At 41.3% G+C, this 19,469-nt stretch overlaps 1 protein-coding gene across 1 annotated transcript in view; it reads left to right on the top strand.

The window, feature by feature from the left end:
- SMARCA4 (SWI/SNF related, matrix associated, actin dependent regulator of chromatin, subfamily a, member 4) overlaps nucleotides 1-19,469 on the top strand; it is a 293,213-nt gene that overhangs the window by 184,935 nt on the left and 88,809 nt on the right. The window contains 3 exon segments of the mRNA XM_053719399.1: nucleotides 10,660-10,737; nucleotides 18,035-18,253; nucleotides 18,360-18,613. Of these exon segments, the coding sequence (XP_053575374.1) occupies nucleotides 10,660-10,737; nucleotides 18,035-18,253; nucleotides 18,360-18,613 (551 nt within the window).

The following is a 19,469-nucleotide window of genomic DNA, read 5'->3' as shown; positions in this document are numbered from 1 at the left end:
ACTGCAACTATGCATGCTCAAACAGTGGAATGGGTATTATGCAGATTTATCTCCTCAGATAACTCTGGATCAAGAGACCAGAGACTCTCTTCTCTGGTGGCTGTCACCAGTTCACCTGTCCTCGGGAATGTGTTTCCGCAGGCCAGCGTGGGTTATAGTGATGACGGACGCCAGCCTACTGGGGTGCGGTCTGGAAATCCCTGAAAGCACAGTGCTTCTTCGGAGGCTATTTTTGGGAGAGAGGTTTTGCAAGCAGTGGTGCCTTCCGTTTAGGTTCCTGTCTTGTCCCTCCCTTCATCCGTGTCCTAAAGCTTTGGTATTGGTATCCCACAAGTAAGGATGAATCCGTGGACTCGGTACATCTTGCAAAAGAAAACAAAATTTATGCTTACCTGATAAATTTCTTTTGCGATGTACCGAGTCCACGGCCCGCCCTGTCTATTCAAGACAGATAGTATTTTTTTTATTGAAAACTTCAGTCACCTCTGCACCTTTTTAGTTTCTCCTTTTTCTTCCTTGGCCTTCGGTCGAATCACTGGGGGGTGGAGTTAAGGGAGGAGCTATATAGACAGCTCTGCTGTGGTGCTCTTTGCCACTTCCTGTTAGGAAGGATAATATCCCACAAGTAAGGATGAATCCATGGACTCTGTACATCGCAAAAGAAAGAAATTTATCAGGTAAGCATGAATTTTTTTTTTTTTTTTTTTAACTTTGACCCCCAAAATCTGTTACACATCTACAACCACCAAAAAACTCCCATGCTAAATAGTTTCTAAATTTTGTCTTGAGTTAAAAAATACCCAATGTTAACACGTTCTTTGCTTTTTTTGCAAGTTATAGGGCAATAAATACAAGTAGCACTTTGCTATTTCCAAACCACTTTTTTCCAAAATTAGCGCTAGTTACATTGGGACACTGATATCTTTCAGGAATCCCTGAATACCCCTTGACATGTATATATATTTTTTTAGAAGACATCCCAAAGTATTGATCTAGGCTCATTTTGATATATTTCATGCCACCATTTCACAAATTGTTTCACAAACTTTAGGTTTCTCACTGAAATTATTTACTAACAACTTGTGCATTTATGGCATAAATGGTTGTACATGCTTCTCTGGGATCCCCTTTGTTCAGAAATAGCAGACATATATGGCTTTGGCGTTGCTTTTTGGCAATTAGAAGGCCGCTAAATGCCACTCCGCATCACACGTGTATTATGCCCAGCAGTGAAGGGGTTAATTAGGGAGCATAGAGGGAGCTTCTAGGGTTAATTTTAGCCTTAGTGTAGTAAACAACCACAAGTATTGATCTAGGCCTATCTTGGTATATTTCATGCCACCATTTCACCGCCAAATGCGATCAAATTAAAAAAAAAAAAGTTAAATTTCTCTTGTAAGATGTATCGAGTCCACGGATTCATCCGTACTTGTGGGATATTCTCCTTCCCAACAGGAAGTGGCAGAGAGAGCACCCACAGCAGAGCTTTCTATAGCTCCTCCCTTAGCTCCCTTAGTTTTTATTTTCTCAAGCAAAAGTTTATTTTAAATAGTACCGGTGTGTACTATTTACTCTCTGGCAGAAAAGGGATGAAGATTTCTGCAGGGAGGAGGATGATCTTAGCATTTTTTAACTAAGATCCACTGCTGTTCTCACAAGGGCTGAAGAGTACAGGAAAACTTCAGTTGGGGGAACAGTTTGCAGGCTAAACTGCATTAAGGTATGTTCAGTCTATTTTTTTCTAGCCAGACTGTTATTTCTAGAAAAGGCTGGCAATATCCCCATGAGGGAAAGGTAAGCTGTATTCAGTAAAAGAGGAATCCAAGCTTGCATAAAGGGCTCATAGTTAATGGTGACACTGATAGGAAAAAACGTTTTGGTTCAATTGCAAATATGTTTTTTGAGGGACTTTAAGGGGTCTTTGTGGCTTGTTTAAGGGTTATTAACCCACATGGCTAGTTTAAGAAACACTCTGTGGTGTTTTTTAGGCCCCATAACATCGAGTGAGGTTGGAGGGGCCTAGTTTCTTTACCTCAAACATCCAGCTACTTCTCCAGAGGTTCCTGCTGTATTTGAGGGCTGTAAAGAGTTTTTTTTCCCCCCACAAATCGTTCCTAAAGGGCAGGTAGGCGCCACAGCAGAGCTGTGTCAAGGTGCTGAATGATGTTTTACCGGTTTTGACGTTTTTTCAAATCCGGTTTTTACATTAAGGGGTTAATTGTTTATTTGCATAGTGGTGCAAAGTTACTAAGGCTTTATGATGCTACTGTAAACATTTTGTTTTGTTTACTGCTTTTTTTACACTGTTTTGCAGAGTTTGTGCAGCTTTTTTTCTCTTAAAGGCAAAGTACCGTTTTTGTTTAAAGTGTTATTTACTTTGATTGATTAATGTGTTTTCCAAGCTTGCTTGTTACATTACTAGCCTGTTTAACATGTCTGACACCAAGGAGAATCCTTGTTCTATGTGTTTAGAAGCCATTGTGGAACCCCCTCTTAAAATGTGTCCCACTTGCACTGATATGTCTATAAATTATAAAGAGCATATTTTAGCACTTAAAAATACTGCAATAGATGATTCTCAGTTAGAAGGAAATGAGGGTTTAGCATCTAGCTCTCCCCAAGTGTCACAACCAGTAACGCCCGCACAAGTGACGCCAAGTACCTCTAGTGCGTCTAATTAATTTACTTTACAAGACATGGCCACAGTTATGAATAAAACCCTCACAGAGGTTTTATCTAAACTGCCTGGTTTACAAGGAAAGCGTTTCAGCTCTGGGTTAAGAACAAATGCTGAGCCGTCTGACGCTTTAGTAGCCGTATCCGATATACCCTCACAATGTTCTGAAGTAGGGGTAAGGGATTTGTTATCTGAGGGAGAGATTTCTGATTCAGGAAAGACGCTCCCTCAGACAGATTCTGATATGACGGCCTTTAAATTTAAATTTAAGCTTGAACACCTCCGCTTATTGCTCAAGGAGGTATTAGCTACTCTAGACGATTGTGACCCTATAGTGGTCCCAGAGAAATTGTGTAAAATGGACCGATACTTAGAGGTTCCTGTTTACACTGATGTTTTTGCAGTCCCTAAGAGGATTGTGACTATTGTTACTAAGGAGTGGGATAGACAAGGTATTCCGTTCGCTCCGCCTCCTATTTTTAAGAAAATGTTTCCCATATCTGACACCATACAGGACTCGTGGCAGACTGTTCCTAAGGTGGGGGAGCTATTTCTACTATTGCTAAGCATACAACTATACCTATCGAAGACAGTTGTGCTTTCAAAGATCCTATGGATAAAAAATTAGAGGGTCTTCTAAAGAAAATTTTTGTTCATCAAGGTTTTTCTTCTCCAACCTATTGCATGCATTGTTCCTGTAATTACTGCAGCTGCTTTCTGGTTTGAGGCTCTAGAATAGGCTCTCCAGGTGGAGACTCCATTAGAGGATATTATGGATAGAATTAAGGCCCTTAAGTTGGCTAATTCTTTCATTACAGATGCCGCTTTCCAAATGGCTAAATTAGCGGCAAAGAATTCAGGTTTTGCCATTTTAGCACGCAGGGCGTTATCGCTTAAGTCCTGGTCTGCTGATGTCATCAAAATCTAAATTGTTGAACATCCCTTTCAAAGGAAAGACCCTATTCGGGCCTGCACTGAAAGAAATTATTTCAGACATCACTGGAGGGAAAGGCCATGCCCTCCCTCAGGATAAAACAACTAAAATAATTTTTGTTCCTTTCGGAACTTCAAGGGTGGTCCTGCTTCAGCTTCCCCTGCAGCAAAGCAAGAGGGGAATTCTGTCCAATCCAAGTCAGTCTGGAGACCTAACCAGGAACAAAGGTAAACAGGCCAAGAAGCCTGCTGCTGCCTCTAAGACAGCATGAAGGGGTAGCCCCCGATCCGGGACCGGATCTAGTAGGGGGTAGACTCTCTCTCTTCGCTCAGGCTTGGGCAAGAGATGTTCACGATTCCTGGGCTTTAGAAATTGTGTCCCAATGATATCTTCTGGACTTCAGACTCCCCTCCCAAGGGGGAGATTTCACATTTCTCAATTGTCTGCAAACCAGGCAAAGAGAGAGGCGTTCTTACGCTGTGTAGAAGACCTACATACAATGGGAGTGATCCGCCCAGTTCCAAGAGTGGAACAAGGGCTAGGTTTTTACTCCAACCTGTTTGTGGTTCCCAAAAAAGAGGGAACTTTCAGACCGATCTTGGATCTCAAAATTCTAAACAAATTCCTCAGAGTACCATCTTTCAAGATGGAGACTATTCGGACTATTCTTCCTCTGATCCAGGAGGGTAAATATGACTACCGTGGATTTAAAGGATGCGTATCTACACATCCCTATTCACAGAGATCATCATCAATTCCTCAGATTTGCCTTTCTGGACAGGCATTACCAGTTTGTGGCCCTTCCTTTCAGGTTGGCCACGGCTCCCAGAATTTTCACAAAGGTGCTAGGGTCCCTTTTGGAGGTTCTAAGACCGTGGGGTATAGCAGTGGCGCCTTATCTAGACGACATCTTAATTCCAGCTAGCCAAGTCTCACACGGACATCGTGTTGGCTTTTCTGAGATTTCACGGGTGGAAGGTAAACCTAAAAAAAGAGTTCTCTCATCCCTCTCCTAAGAGTTTCCTTCCTAGGGACTCTGATAGACTCGGTAGAAATGAAAATATTTCTGACGGAGGTCAGAAAATCAAAACTTTTAATCACTTGCCGAGCTCTTCATTCCATTCCTCGGCCATCAGTGGCTCAGTGTATGGAGGTAATCGGACTCATGGTAGCGGCAATGGACGTAGTCCCTTATGCCCGCCTACACCTCAGACCACTGCAACTATGCATGCTCAAACAGTGGAATGGGGATTATGCAGATTTATCTCCTCAAATGCATCTGGACCAGGAGACCAGAGATTCTCTTCTCTGGTGGTTGTCTCGGGACTACCTGTCTCAGGGAATGTGTTTCCGCAGGCCAGAGTGGCGCATAGTAACGATAGATGCCAGCCTGCTAGGCTGGGGTGCAGTCTGGAATTCCCTGAAAGCACAGTGCTTATGGTCTCGGGAGGAATCTCTCCTTCCGATAAACATTCTAGAACTGAGAGTGATATTCAATGCGCTTCAGGCGTGGCCTCAGCTAGCTGCGGCCAAATTCATCAGATTTCAGTCGGACAACATCACGACTGTAGCCTATATCAATCATCAAGGAGGAACACTGAGTTCTCTAGCGATGATGGAGGTATCCAAAATAATCCGATGGGCGGAGGATCACTCTTTCCATCTCTCAGCAATCCATATCCCAGGGGTAGAGAATTGGGAGGCGGATTTCCTAAGTCAGACTTTTCATGGGGGAGTGGGAGCTCCATCCGGAGGTGTTTGCCCAGCTGACTCAGCTATGGGGCACACCAGAATTGGATCTGATGGCGTCCCGACAGAACGCCAAACTTCCTTGTTACGGGTCCAGGTCCCGGGATCCCCAGGCGATACTGATAGATGCTCTAGCAGTGCCCTGGTCCTTCAATCTGGCTTATGTATTTCCACCGTTTCCTCTCCTCCCACGTCTGGTTGCCAGAATCAAGCAGGAGAGGGCTTCAGTGATTCTGATAGCGCCTGCGTGGCCACGCAGGACTTGGTATGCAGACCTGGTGGACATGTCATCTGTTCCACCGTGGACTCTGCCAATGAGGCAGGACCTTCTAATCCATGGTCTGTTCAAGCATCCAAATCTAATTTCTCTGCGTCTGACTGCTTGGAGATTGAACGCCTGATTCTATCAAAGCGTGGTCGGTCATTGATACCCTGATTCAGGCTAGAAAGCCTGTCACCAGGAAAATCTATCATAAGATTTGGCGCAAATATCTTTGTTGGTGTGAATCCAAGGGTTACTCATGGAGTAAGATTAGGATTCCTAGAATTTTGTCCTTTCTCCAAGAAGGATTGGAGAAAGGGTTATCAGCAAGTTCCTTAAAGGGACAAATATCTGCTTTGTCTATTCTTTTACACAAACGTCTGGCAGATGTTCCAGACGTTCAAGCATTTAGTCAGGCCTTGGTCAGGATCAAGCCTGTATTTAAACCTGTTACTCCACCATGGAGCCTAAACTTGGTTCTAAAAGTTCTTCAAGGGGTTCCGTTTGAACCTATGCATTCCATAGATATTAAGCTTCTATCTTGGAAAGTTTTGTTTTTAGTAGCTATCTCTTCGGCTCGAAGAGTTTCTGAGTTATCTGCTTTACAGTGTGACTCACCTTACCTTGTTTTCCATGCAGATAAGGTGGTTTTGCGTGCCAAACCTGGGTTTCTTCCTAAGGTTGTTTCTATTAGGAATATCAATCAGGAGATTGTTGTTCCTTCTCTGTGTCCTAATCCTTCATCAAAGAAGGAACGTCTGTTGCACAATCTTGATGTGGTTCGTGCTTTAAAGTTCTACTTACAAGCAACTAAAGATTTCCGTCAAACATCTTCATTGTTGTTTACTCTGGTAAACGGAGAGGTCAAAAGGCTACGGCTACCTCTCTTGCCTTTTGGCTGAAAAGCATCATCCGTTTGGCTTATGAGACTGCTGGCCAGCAGCATCCTGAAAGAATTACTGCTCATTCTACTAGAGCAGTGGCTTCCACATGGGCTTTTAAAGATGAGGCTTCTGTTGAACAGATTTGTAAGGCGGCGACTTGGTCTTCGCTTCATACTTTTTCCAAATTTTACAAATTCGATACTTTTGCTTCTTCGGAGGCTATTTTGGGGAGAGAGGTTCTACAAGCAGTGGTGCCTTCCATTTAAGGTACCTGTCTTGTCCCTCCCTTCATCCGTGTCCTAAAGCTTTGGTATTGGTATCCCACAAGTATGGATGAATCCGTGGACTCTATACATCTTACAAGAGAAAACAACAGAATTTATGCTTACCTGATAAATTTCTTTCTCTTGTGATGTATCGAGTCCATGGCCCACCCTGTCTGTTTAAGACAGGTAGTATATTTTTATTTTAAAAACTTCAGTCACCACTGCACCCTATAGTTTCTCCTTTTTCTTCCTAGCCTTCAGTCGAATGACTGGGGGGGAGCAGCTATATAGACAGCTCTGCTGTGGGTGCTCTCTCTGCCACTTCCTGTTGGGAAGGAGAATATCCCACAAGTATGGATGAATCCGTGGACTTGATACATCTTACAAGAGAGAGAAATTTATCAGGTAAGCATAAATTCTGTTTTTTCACAAACTTTAGGTTTCTCACTGAAATTATTTACAAACAGCTTGTGCAATTATGGCACAAATGGTTGCAAATGCTTCTCTGGGATCCCCTTTGTTCAGAAATAGCAGATATATATGGCTTTGGCATTTCTTTTAGGTAATTAGAAGGCCGCTAAATGCCGCTGCCCATCACACATGTATTATGGCTAGCAGTGTAGGGGTTAGCTTTAGTGTAGAGACCAGCCTCCCACCTGACGCATCACACCCCCTGATCCCTCCCAAACAGCTCTCTTCCCTCCCGCACCCCACATTTGTCCCGCCATCTTATGTACTGGCAGAAAGCCTGCCAGTACTAAAATAAAAGGTATCGTATTTTTTTTTTTTATATAGCATATTTACATATGCTGCTGTGTAGGCTCCCCCCCTTAGCCCTCAACCTTTACAATAAAACTTTTTTTTTTTTTCTATATTGTAGCTTCCCCCCCCCCCCAAACATCAATCCCCCCAATCTCTCTCAGATCCCTTAGATGCTTTTTTTTTTAATCATTACCTCCCCCCTTTTTCCCACTTATTAACATGAACTTTTTCTGTGGTGTAGAGGTACCCACTTCCTCCCCGTGTACGCTCGCGCATCCGTGCGCAACCCCGCCCTGATCCCTCCCCCCCTCTTACTGAAAGAAGCCATTGATGGCCTCCCACCAACGATTACTGCCATTGATGTCCGGTGCAGAGAGGGCAACAGAGTGGGTCTCTCTGCATCGAAGGGGTTAAAAATGTTATTGCAGGATGCCTCGATATCGAGGCATCACTGCAATAACCGGAAAGCGGCTGGTAGCGATCAGGATCACTTCCACCGCTTTCCAAGAACGTTCGCCATACGTCCTCAATCGTTTTTTTTTTTTTTTTTTTTTTAAGGCGTACGTCCTTGGTCCTTAAGGAGTTAAGGCCCTCTGTGGTTCGGTGTATGGAGGTGATTGGTCTCAGTGTCCAGCATGGACATCATTCCTTTTGCCAGGTTCCATCTCAGACCTCTTCAGCTGTGCATTCTGAGACAGTGGAACGGCGATCATTCGGATCGGTTTTAACAGATTTCTCTGGACAACCGGTCGAGAGAATCTCTCTCTTGATGGCTCTGTCCAGATCACCTGTCCCAAGGGACATCCTTCTTGAGCCCATCCTGGGGGATTGTGACTACAGACGCAAGTCTATCAGGATGGGGAGATGTTTGGGGTCCCTGGAAGGCACAGGGCCTGTGGACTCGAGGAATCCCTTCTCCCGATCAACATTTACTTTGAGCGATCTTCAATGCTCTGAAGGCTTGGCCTCTTCTGGGTTCATCCGAGTTTATCAGATTCCAATCAGACAGCATTACCTCGGTGGCTTACATCAACCATCAGGGGGGGGGAACGAGTGAAGTATCTCGGATTCTGGAAGAGGCCCACAACGGCTCGCTGTCAGTGATCCACATTCCAGGTGGGGACAACTGGTAAGTGGATTTCCTCAGCAGACAATCCTTTCATCTGGGGAATGGTCTCTTCATCCCTAGGTGTTTGAGGAGATTTGCAACATATGGGGGACGCCAGAGATGGATCTCATGGAGTCCAGGCTCAATTCCAAGCTACCCAGATATGGGTCGCGGTCCAGGGATCCTCAGGCAGAGCTAATAGATGCATTAGCAGTGCCTTGGAGGTTAAAATCTAATTTACATTTTTACACAGTTACCTCTTCTCCCTCGTGTAGTGGCCCGCATCAAGCAGGAGCAAGCATTAGTGATACTGATTGCTGTATCGTGGCCGCGAAGGATGTGGTTTGCGGACCTGGTGGCGATGTCCTCATCTCCTCCATGGAGGTTACCTTGTCGCAGGGATCTGCTGGAACAGGGTCCCTTTTGTTTATCAAAATCTAGATTTTCTGAGGCTGACTGCGTGGAGATTGAACGCCAAGAGAGGTTTTTCTGACAGGATTTTTTTGACACTCTCATTCAGGCTTGTAAGCCTGTTACTCGTCGCATCTATCATAAGGCGTGGAGAGCTTACTTGTTCTGGTGTGAAGAGCGTGTTTTCTCCTGGCATAAGGTCAAGGCTGCCAGGATTCTTTCCTTTCTCCAGGAGGTTCTGGAGAAGGGCCTTTCTGCCAGTTCCCTGAGGGGACAAATTTCAGCTCTTTCTGTTTTGCTGCACAAGAGGCTCGCAGAGCTCCGACGTGCAATCCTTCATTAGGGCTCTGATCAGGATCAGACCTGTGTTTAGAACTAGCATTCCACCTTGGAGTTTGAATCTTAAGTTTTTGCAACGGGCTCTGTTAGCCTATGCATTCGGTTGACATTAAATTGTTGTTCTGGAAGTTTATTTTTCTATTGGCTATTGCGTTGGCACGCAGAGTTTCTGAAATGGCGACCTTGCAATGTGAGCCTCCTTATCTGGTGTTTCACACGGATAAGGCTGTCCTACGTACCAACTTGGGTTTTCTCCCTAAGGTGGTGTCTGATCGTAACATCAATCAGGAGATCGTGGTTCCTTCCTTGTGTCCTAATCCTCCTCCTTCGAAGGAACGTTTACTTCATAATCTGGATGTTGTTCGAGCGTTGAAGTTTCAAGCTAAGGATTTTAGACAAACTTCGTCCTTTGTATGTGATCTACTCTGGGAAGCATAAGGGTCTGAAGGCCTCTTCAGCTTCCTTATCTTTTTGGTTGAGGAGTGTTATGCGCTTTAACTTACGAGTCAGCAAACTTAGACCTCCTCAGAGGATTATGGCTCATTACACTAGAGCGGTGGCTTCCTCTTGGGCCTTTAAGAACGAGGCCTCTATGGATCAGATTTGTAAGGTGGCTAACCTGGTCCTCATACTTTTTCAAAATTCTACAAATTTGACATTTTTGTTTCGGCTTTTGGGAGAAAGGTTTTACAGGCTGTGGTGCCCTCAGATTAGGGTCTGCATTTTTCTTTACCCCTCCCGTTATCATTCAGTGTCTTCTAGAGCTTGGGTTTAGTTTTCGTAAAAGTAAGGAATGATGCCGTGGACTCCTCATATTATTGAACAACATAAATTCTTACCTGATAATTTAATTTCCTTCTGTATGAGGAGAGTCCATGGCCCCACCCATATACTCCTATGGACGGACAAAAATTAGTTTGCTCTTCTGGGACCATTTATACCCTGATATTTATCCTACTGTTCCTTGTTCCCTTGGCAGAATGACTGGAATATGAGGGAAGTGGGGGGAGTATTTGAGCCTTTGGCTGGGGGGTCTTTGCCTCCTCCTAGTGGCCAGGTTCAATATTTCCCAACAGCAAGGAATGATGCCGTGGACTCTCCTCATACAGAAGCAAATTAAATTATCAGGTAAGCATTTCTTGTTTTTATGCAATAGGCACCTAGACCTTGTCTATGTATCCAAATTCAGTCATTGGATTGTTTTGAAATAAATCTTTGATCCTTTTTTTAAAAAAAACTAACTTCTGAGATTTCTTAAAACCTGCAGGAGGAAGATGAAGTACCAGATGATGAAACTGTCAATCAGATGATCGCAAGACATGAGGAGGAGTTTGAGCTTTTTATGGTTAGTAATCTGTTGATTCCTTTTGGATGCAAATTTTGTTCCCATCTTAAATATGGAATAGTTTTAGTAACATTTTGCATGAAACCTAAACTTTTTCTTTCATAATTCATACAGAAGATACAAATTTAAACAACTTTCTAATTTACTCCCATCACTTTTTCTTTGTTCTCTTGCTATCTTTTAAAAAAAAAAATCAGGAATGAAAGGTTAGTAGCCGGCCCATTTATGGTTCAGCACCTGGGAAGCGGTTGCTGATTTGGTGGGTAAATATATAAATGGCAAGAGAACAAAAAAAAATTGTGTTATTACTTTAAGAAAAATAGTAATCTCTTAAAGGGACACTCAATCAAAATTAAACTTTCATTATTCAGATAGAGCATGCCATTTTAAACAACTCTCTAATTTACTTCCATTTAACCAAATGTGCACAGTCTTTTTATATTTAAAGGGACAGTTTACTCAAAAATGTTCTCCCCTTTAATTTGTTCTCAATGATCAACTTTACCTTCTGGAGTGTATTACATTGTTTACAAGTAGCTCCTTTACCCTTATATTGGCATTTGAAATAGTTGATTTAGCATGTGGTATCCCCACCTATTCTGAAAATTTGTGGCCGCAGGTCCAAGCTATAGATAAGCTTTGTAAACACATCCAGGAGTAGAAATTACACTCCCAGTGGGATATAGCAGAGATAAGGTAATACAATGCTGATTTTCCATTGTTCTCTCCAAGTACTGGTGATTTTTATGGACAGATATAAGATAAAGAAGCAGGTATATGTGCACAATGTGATACAGTAATGAGATCTGATTATATACCTACAAGCTCAACCCATTTTATTAGGTTGTGGCTTCAGAACACAAAATAAGAGCTTTAATATACACAAAAAAACTTAAAAAGCTAATTTTCATACATTTTATACTCTGCAGTTGGTAAAAAAAAAAAGCAATTGTAAACACATTAAGGGAAAAACTATTTTTCAGTATACTGTTCCTTTAATCTACTCATTTGAAGTTCAGACTAAGTGCTATTGCATTGTCTCGTTATCTTGCATTTGTTAATTATGCAAATCTACTGGGTTGACTGGTCCTTTAAATTATGGTCATTGTGTTCAACATTTTTCTACCATCCTAAGAAAAGTGTATGCATTTCATTTTTCAATAGAAGTATTTTTGTAATATACATGTATTGTGCTTCTAAAATTATCTATAGCTGTTTAAAATGCTGGTGCAATACTTAAATTACACATTTGAAACACAGCACTTAGAGCGCTTAAAGTGCTTGTATCATCTGGTAATGACTCATTTCTTTCATGTAATTAGCAAGAGTCCATGAGCTAGTGACGTATGGGATATACATTCCTACCAGGAGGGGCAAAGTTTCCCAAACCTTAAAATGCCTATAAATACACCCCTCACCACACCCACAATTCAGTTTTACAAACTTTGCCTCCGATGGAGGTGGTGAAGTAAGTTTGTGCTAGATTCTACGTTGATATGCGCTCCGCAGCAAGTTGGAGCCCGGTTTTCCTCTCAGCGTGCAGTGAATGTCAGAGGGATGTGAGGAGAGTATTGCCTATTTGAATGCAGTGATCTCCTTCTAAGGGGTCTATTTCATAGGTTCTCTGTTATCGGTCGTAGAGATTCATCTCTTACCTCCCTTTTCAGATCGACGATATACTCTTATATATACCATTACCTCTGCTGATTCTCGTTTCAGTACTGGTTTGGCTATCTGCTATATGTAGATGAGTGTCCTGGGGTAAGTAAGTCTTATTTTCTGTGACACTCCTAGCTATGGTTGGGCACTTTATTTATAAAGTTCTAAATATATGTATTCAAACATTTATTTGCCTTGACTCAGAATGTTCAACTTTCCTTATTTTCAGACAGTCAGTTTCATATTTGGGATAATGCATTTTAATTTAACATATTTTACCTTAAAATTTGACTTTTTCCCTGTGGGCTGTTAGGCTCGCGGGGGCTGAAAATGCTTCATTTTATTGCGTCATTCTTGGCGCGGATTTTTTTGGCGCAAAAATTCTATTTCCGTTTCCGGCGTCATACGTGTCGCCGGAAGTTGCGTCATTCTTTGACGTTATTTTGCACCAAAAATGTCGGCGTTCCGGATGTGGCGTCATTTTTGGCGCCAAAAGCATTTAGGCGCCAAATAATGTGGGCGTCTTTTTTGGCGCTAAAAAATATGGGCGTCATTTTTGTCTCCACATTATTTAAGTCTCATTATTTATTGCTTCTGGTTGCTAGAAGCTTGTTCACTGGCATTTTTTTCCCATTCCTGAAACTGTCATTTAAGGAATTTGATAAATTTTGCTTTATATGTTGTTTTTTTCTTTTACATATTGCAAGATGTTCCACGTTGCAACTGAGTCAGAAGTTACTACAGGAAAATCACTGCACAGTGCTGGAGCTACCAAGCTAAGTCTACTATAAACTTTTGGTATCTGTTTCTCCAGCTGTTATTTGTATTGCATGTCATGTCAAACTTATTAATGCAGATAAAATTTCCTTTAGTACTGTTACATTACCTGTTGCTGTTCCGTCAACATCTAATTTTCAGAGTGTTCCTGATAACATAAGAGATTTTATTTATTTTAAATCCATTAAGAAGGCTATGTCTGTTATTTCTCCTTCTAGTATACATAAAAGTCTTTTAAAACTTCTCTTTTTTTCAGATGAATTTTTAAATGAACATCATCATTTTGATGCTAATAAATCTTTGTATTTGTTCAAGATGGAATTTATTCGTTCTTTACTTAAAGAAGTGTTATTTGCATTAGAAATAGAGGATTCTGGTCCTCTTGATACTAAATGTAAACGTTTAAATAAGGTAGTTATTCCAGAAGTGTTTTATCTCCCTGATGCTATTTCTGAAGTAATTTCCAGGGAATGGAATAATTTGGGTAATTTATTTACTCCTTCTAGACGTTTAAGCAAATTATATCCTGTGCCATCTGACAGATTAGAGTTTTTTGGGACAAAAATCCCTAAGGTTATGGGGCTGTCTCTACTCCTGCTAATGTACTACTATTCCTATGGCAGATAGTACTTCATTTAAGGATCCTTTAGATAGGAAAATTGAATCTTTTCTAAGAAAAGCTTACTTATGTTCAGGTAATCTTCTTAGACCTGCTATATTTTTAGCGGATGTTGCTGCAGCTTCAACTTTTTGGTTAGAAGCTTTAGCGCAACAAGTAACAGATCATAATTTTATAGCATTATTATTATTCTATAACATGCTAATAATTTTATTGGTGATACCATCTTTTGATATCATTAGAGTTGATGTCAGGTATATGTCTCTAGCTATTTTAGCTAAGAAAAGCTTTATGGATTAAACTTGGAATGCTGACATGTCTTCTAAGTCAACTTTGCTTTCCCTTTCTTTCCAGGGTAAATAATCATTTCGTTCCTTTTCTCACAACAAGGAACAAAAGCCTGATCCTTCATCCTCAGGAGCGGTATCAGTTTGGAAACTATTTCCAGTTTGGAATATATCCGAGCTTTATAGAAACCTATAGCCAGCTCCTAAGTACCTATGAAGGTGCGGCCCTTATTCCAGCTCAGCTGGTATGGGGCAGATTACGTTTTCTTCAAAGAAATTTGGATCAATTCCGTTCTTAATCTCTGGTTTCAGAAACATTGTTTCAGAAAGGTACAGAATTGGCTTCAAGTTAAGGCCTCCTGCTAAGAGATTCTTTTCTTTCCCGTGTCCCAGTTAACACAGCAAGGCTCAGCATTTCTGAAATGTGTTTCAGATCTAGAGTTGGCTGGAGTATTTATGCCAGTTCCAGTTCTGGAACAGGGGCTGGGGTTTTATTTTATCTCTTCATTGTACCAAAGAAGGTCAATTCCTTCAGACCAGTTCTGGATCTATCATTATTGAATCGTTATGTTAGGATACCAACATTCAAGATGGTTACTGTAGGACTATCCTGCCTTTTGTTTAGCAAGGGCATTATATGTCTACAATAGATTTACAGGATGTGTATCTGCATATTCCGATTCATCCAGATTACTTTTAGTGTCTGAGATTCTCTTTTTAGACAAGCATTACCAGTTTTGTGGCTCTACCGTTTGGCCTAGCCTCAGTTCCAAGAATTTTTTCAAAGGTTCTCGGTGCCCTTCTTTCTGTAATCAGAGAATAGGGTTTTGGTATTTCCTTATTTGGACGATATCTTGGTACTTGCTCAGTCTTCTCATTTTCGTAGAATCTCATACGAATCGACTTGTGTTGTTTCTTCAAGTTCATGGTTGGAGGATCAATTTACCAATCAGTTCATTGATTCCTCAGACAAGGGTAACCTTTTTAGGTTTCTAGATAAATTCAGTGTCTATGACTCTGTCCTTGTCAGACAAGAGAAGTTTAACATTGATATCAGCTTGTCAAAACCTTCAGTCACAATCATTCCCTTTGGTAGCCTTATGCATGGAAATGTTGGGTCTTAGGACTGCCGCATCAGATGCGATCTCCTTTGCTCGTTTTCACATGCGACCTCTTCAGCTCTGTATGCTGAACCAATGGTGCAGGGATTACTCAAAGATATCTCAATTAATATCTTTAAACCGATTTTACGACACTCTCTGACATGGTGGACAGATCACCATCGTTTAGTTCAGGGGGCTTCTTGTTCTTCCGACCTGGACTATAATCTCAACAGATGCTAGTTTTACAGGTTGGGGAGCTGTGTGGGGGTATCTGACGGCACAAGGGGTTTGGGAATCTCAGGAGGTGAGATTTCCGATCAATATTTTGGAACTCCGTGCAATTTTCAGAGCTCTTCAGTCTTGGCCTCTTCCAAAGAGAGAGTTGTTCATTTGTTTTCAGATAAGACAATGTCACAACTGTGGCATACATCAATCATCAAGGAGGGACTCACAGTCCTCTGGCTATGAAAGAAGTATCTCGAATTTTGGTTTGGGCGGAATCCAGCTCCTGTCTAATCTCTGCGGTTTATATCCCAGGTATGGACAATTGGAAAGCGGATTATCTCAGTCGCCAAACGTTGCATCCGGGCGAATGGTCTCTTCACCCAGAGGTATTTCTTCAGATTGTTCAAATGTGGGAACTTCCAGAAATAGATCTGATGGCTTCTCATCTAAACAAGAAACTTCCCAGGTATCTGTCCAGATCCCGGGATCCTCAGGCGGAGGCAGTGGATGCATTTTCACTTCCTTGGAAGTATCATCCTGCCTATATCTTTCCGCCTCTAGTTCTTCTTCCAAGAGTAATCTCCAAGATTCTGAAGGAATGCTCGTTTGTTCTGCTGGTAGCTCCGGCATGGCCTCACAGGTTTTGGTATGAGGATCTTGTCCGGATGGCCTCTTGCCAACCGTGGACTCTTCCGTTAAGACCAGACCTTTTGTCTCAAGGTCCTTTTTTCCATCAGGATCTGAAATCCTTAAATTTAAAGGTATGGAGATTGAACGCTTGATTCTTGGTCAAAGAGGTTTCTCTGACTCTGTGATTAATACTATGTTACAGGCTCGTAAATCTGTATCCAGAGAGATATATTATAGAGTCTGGAAGACTTATATTTCTTGGTGTCTTTCTCATCATTTTTCTTGGCATTCTTTTAGAATACCGAGAATATTACAATTTCGTCAGGATGGTTTAGATAAGGGTTTGTCCGCAAGTTCCTTGAAAGGTCAAATCTCTGCTCTTTCTGTTCTTTTTCACAGAAAGATTGCTATTCTTCCTGATATTCATTGTTTTGTACAAGCTTTGGTTCGTATAAAGCCTGTCATTAAGTCAATTTCTCCTCCTTGGAGTTTGAATTTGGTTCTGGGGGCTCTTCAAGCTCCTCCATTTGAACCTATGCATTCATTGGATATTAACTTTCTTTCTTGGAAAGTTTTGTTCCTTTTGGCCATCTCTTCTGCCAGAAGAGTTTCTGAATTATCTGCTCTTTCTTGTGAGTCTCCTTTTCTGATTTTTCATCAGGATAAGGCGGTGTTGCGAACTTCTTTTGAATTTTTACCTAAGTTGTGAATTCCAACAACATTAGTAGAGACATTGTGGTTCCTTCATTATGTCCTAATCCTAAGAATTCTAAGGAGAAATCGTTGCATTCTTTGGATGTTATTAGAGCTTTGAAATATTATGTTGAAGCTATTAAGTCTTTCCGAAAGACTTCTGGTTTATTTGTTATCTTTTCCGGTTTTAGAAAGGCCAGAAAACTTCTGCCATTTCTTTGGCATCTTGGTTGAAATCTTTATTTCATCTTGCCTATTTTGAGTCGGGTAAGACTCCGCCTCATAGGATTACAGCTCATTCTACTAGGTCAGTTTCTACTTCCTGGGCGTTTAGGAATGAAGCTTCGGTTGATCAGATTTGCAAAGTGGCAACTTGGTTCTCTTTGCATACTTTTACCAAATTCTACCATTTTGTTGTATTTTCTTCTTCTGAAGCAGTTTTTGGTAGAAAAGTACTTCAGGCAGCGGTTTCAGTTTGAATCTTCTGCTTATGTTTTTCATTAAACTTTATTTTGGGTGTGGATTATTTTCAGCAGGAATTGGCTGTCTTTATTTTATCCCTCCCTCTCTAGTGACTCTTGTGTGGAAAGATCCACATCTTGGGTAGTCATTATCCCATACGTCACTAGCTCATGGACTCTTGCTAATTACATGAAAGAAAACATAATTTATGTAAGAACTTACCTGATAAATTCATTTCTTTCATATTAGCAAGAGTCCATGAGGCCCGCCCTTTTTTGTGGTGGTTATGATTTTTTTGTATAAAGCACAATTATTCCAATTCCTTATTTTATATGCTTTCACACTTTTTTCTTATCACCCCACTTCTTGGCTATTCGTTAAACTGAATTGTGGGTGTGGTGAGGGGTGTATTTATAGGCATTTTAAGGTTTGGGAAACTTTGCCCCTCCTGGTAGGAATGTATATCCCATACGTCACTAGCTCATGGACTCTTGCTAATATGAAAGAAATGAATTTATCAGGTAAGTTCTTACATAAATTATGTTTTTTATTGCTTACATGATACAAACCCCACTGGTGCTCTTAACTGCTGCTGTATTTAAAATTCTGGTGCACTTTGAACATCTAGCTTTCCTTCACATGCAGAGAAAAATGCCAACACAAAAAGTGATTTACTAGAAGCATTTTTACTCATACATGTATATTCAAAGATGTTGTTAATTTATTTGCAATTAAAATTTGACCGGAATATTCAGTTGGTTTATTTAAATGTTTTGAAATGTTTTGTTTAATGTTAATAAAACCCACCGATTAAGAATTTTATTTTTATTTGCCATCCCTAGCGAATGGATCTTGACAGACGGCGAGAGGAGGCCCGGAATCCCAAACGCAAACCAAGACTAATGGAGGAAGATGAACTGCCATCTTGGATTATAAAAGATGATGCAGAGGTTGAGCGCCTAACCTGTGAAGAGGAGGAGGAAAAAATGTTTGGCCGGGGTTCCCGTAGCCGCAAAGAAGTAGATTACAGCGACTCACTTACAGAAAAACAATGGCTAAAGGTACTTGCATGTTTGACATGAAATATATAATCATATATGGGGTAGGGTAAGGGACTTCTGCAAATTTTAAACTCTAATATGTAATGAACAGCTTCTTTCCCCTCAGGCCATTGAGGAGGGTACTCTAGACGAAATTGAGGAGGAAGTGCGTCATAAAAAAACTACCCGCAAGCGGAAGAGAGATATAGATCCAGGTTTGGGTACTCCAACCACAAGCACACGGAGTAGGGAAAGAGATGATGAGGGCAAGAAACAGAAAAAGAGGGGTCGTCCACCTGCAGAGAAACTCTCACCCAATCCTCCCAACCTCACTAAAAAGATGAAAAAGATAGTGGATGCTGTCATTAAGTATAAGGACAGGTGAGAAATAGTCCTTTTTAAATATGGATAGCATAGCAATTAACCAACACAAACAGAATCCACAGCAATATATATATATCTATATATCAGTTTATTAAAACATCTTCTCACAAGCAGGTACAAAATACACAAGCAACGTTTCGGGAAGTTATCTCTTGATCATGCTTGATTAAAGTGAAGGTCCATTTTGATGAATTGGTGCCCGGTTTTTAATAAACCTATTAAAAACAAGGGCACTTTAATTCATCAAAATTGACATTTCACCGTTTTCTTCAAAAACTTGCCTTTTAATCCTGAATGCCGCTCCAGCGATTCCCCCGGCCGTCAGAAGCCTCTGCAGACGTCAGAAATGACGAATCGGGCTTCCTCCAATTACAGCTTCCCCCCCGGGAAATCTTGGCCTGATGCAACGCTGTGATTGGAGGAAGCTGGATTCGTCTTTTTTGAACCCGCAAAGACGGCTTGTGACGGGCGGAGGAAGTGCTGGAGCGGCTGCCAGGATTAAAAGGTACGTTTTTGATGAAAACCGTGAAATGTCCATTTTGATGAATTTAAGTGCCCTTGTTTTTAATCGGTTTATTAAAAACCGGGCACTAATTCATCAAAATGGACCTTCACTTTAAGCATGATTAAGGGATAACTTCCCGAAACGTCGCTTGTGTATTTTGTACCTGCTTGTGAGAAGATGTTTTAATAAACTGCAATATCTATATGGTGCTGTGGATTCTGTTTGTGGATGTATTATGGCTTTGCAGTCTCCATTTTTCCACGTGCATCAGATTAACCCTTGGTGCTGTACACTTCACTTGGAATATAGCAAAAAGACCTGCAAAGCAAAAGTGTTTCCCTGCCATTG

This window comes from Bombina bombina, chromosome 6, assembly GCF_027579735.1.
Source record: "Bombina bombina isolate aBomBom1 chromosome 6, aBomBom1.pri, whole genome shotgun sequence".
Classification (NCBI taxonomy): domain Eukaryota; kingdom Metazoa; phylum Chordata; class Amphibia; order Anura; family Bombinatoridae; genus Bombina; species Bombina bombina.
The sequence above is the reverse complement of the archived record's forward strand: the minus strand, read 5'-3'. Positions and strand labels throughout refer to the sequence as shown.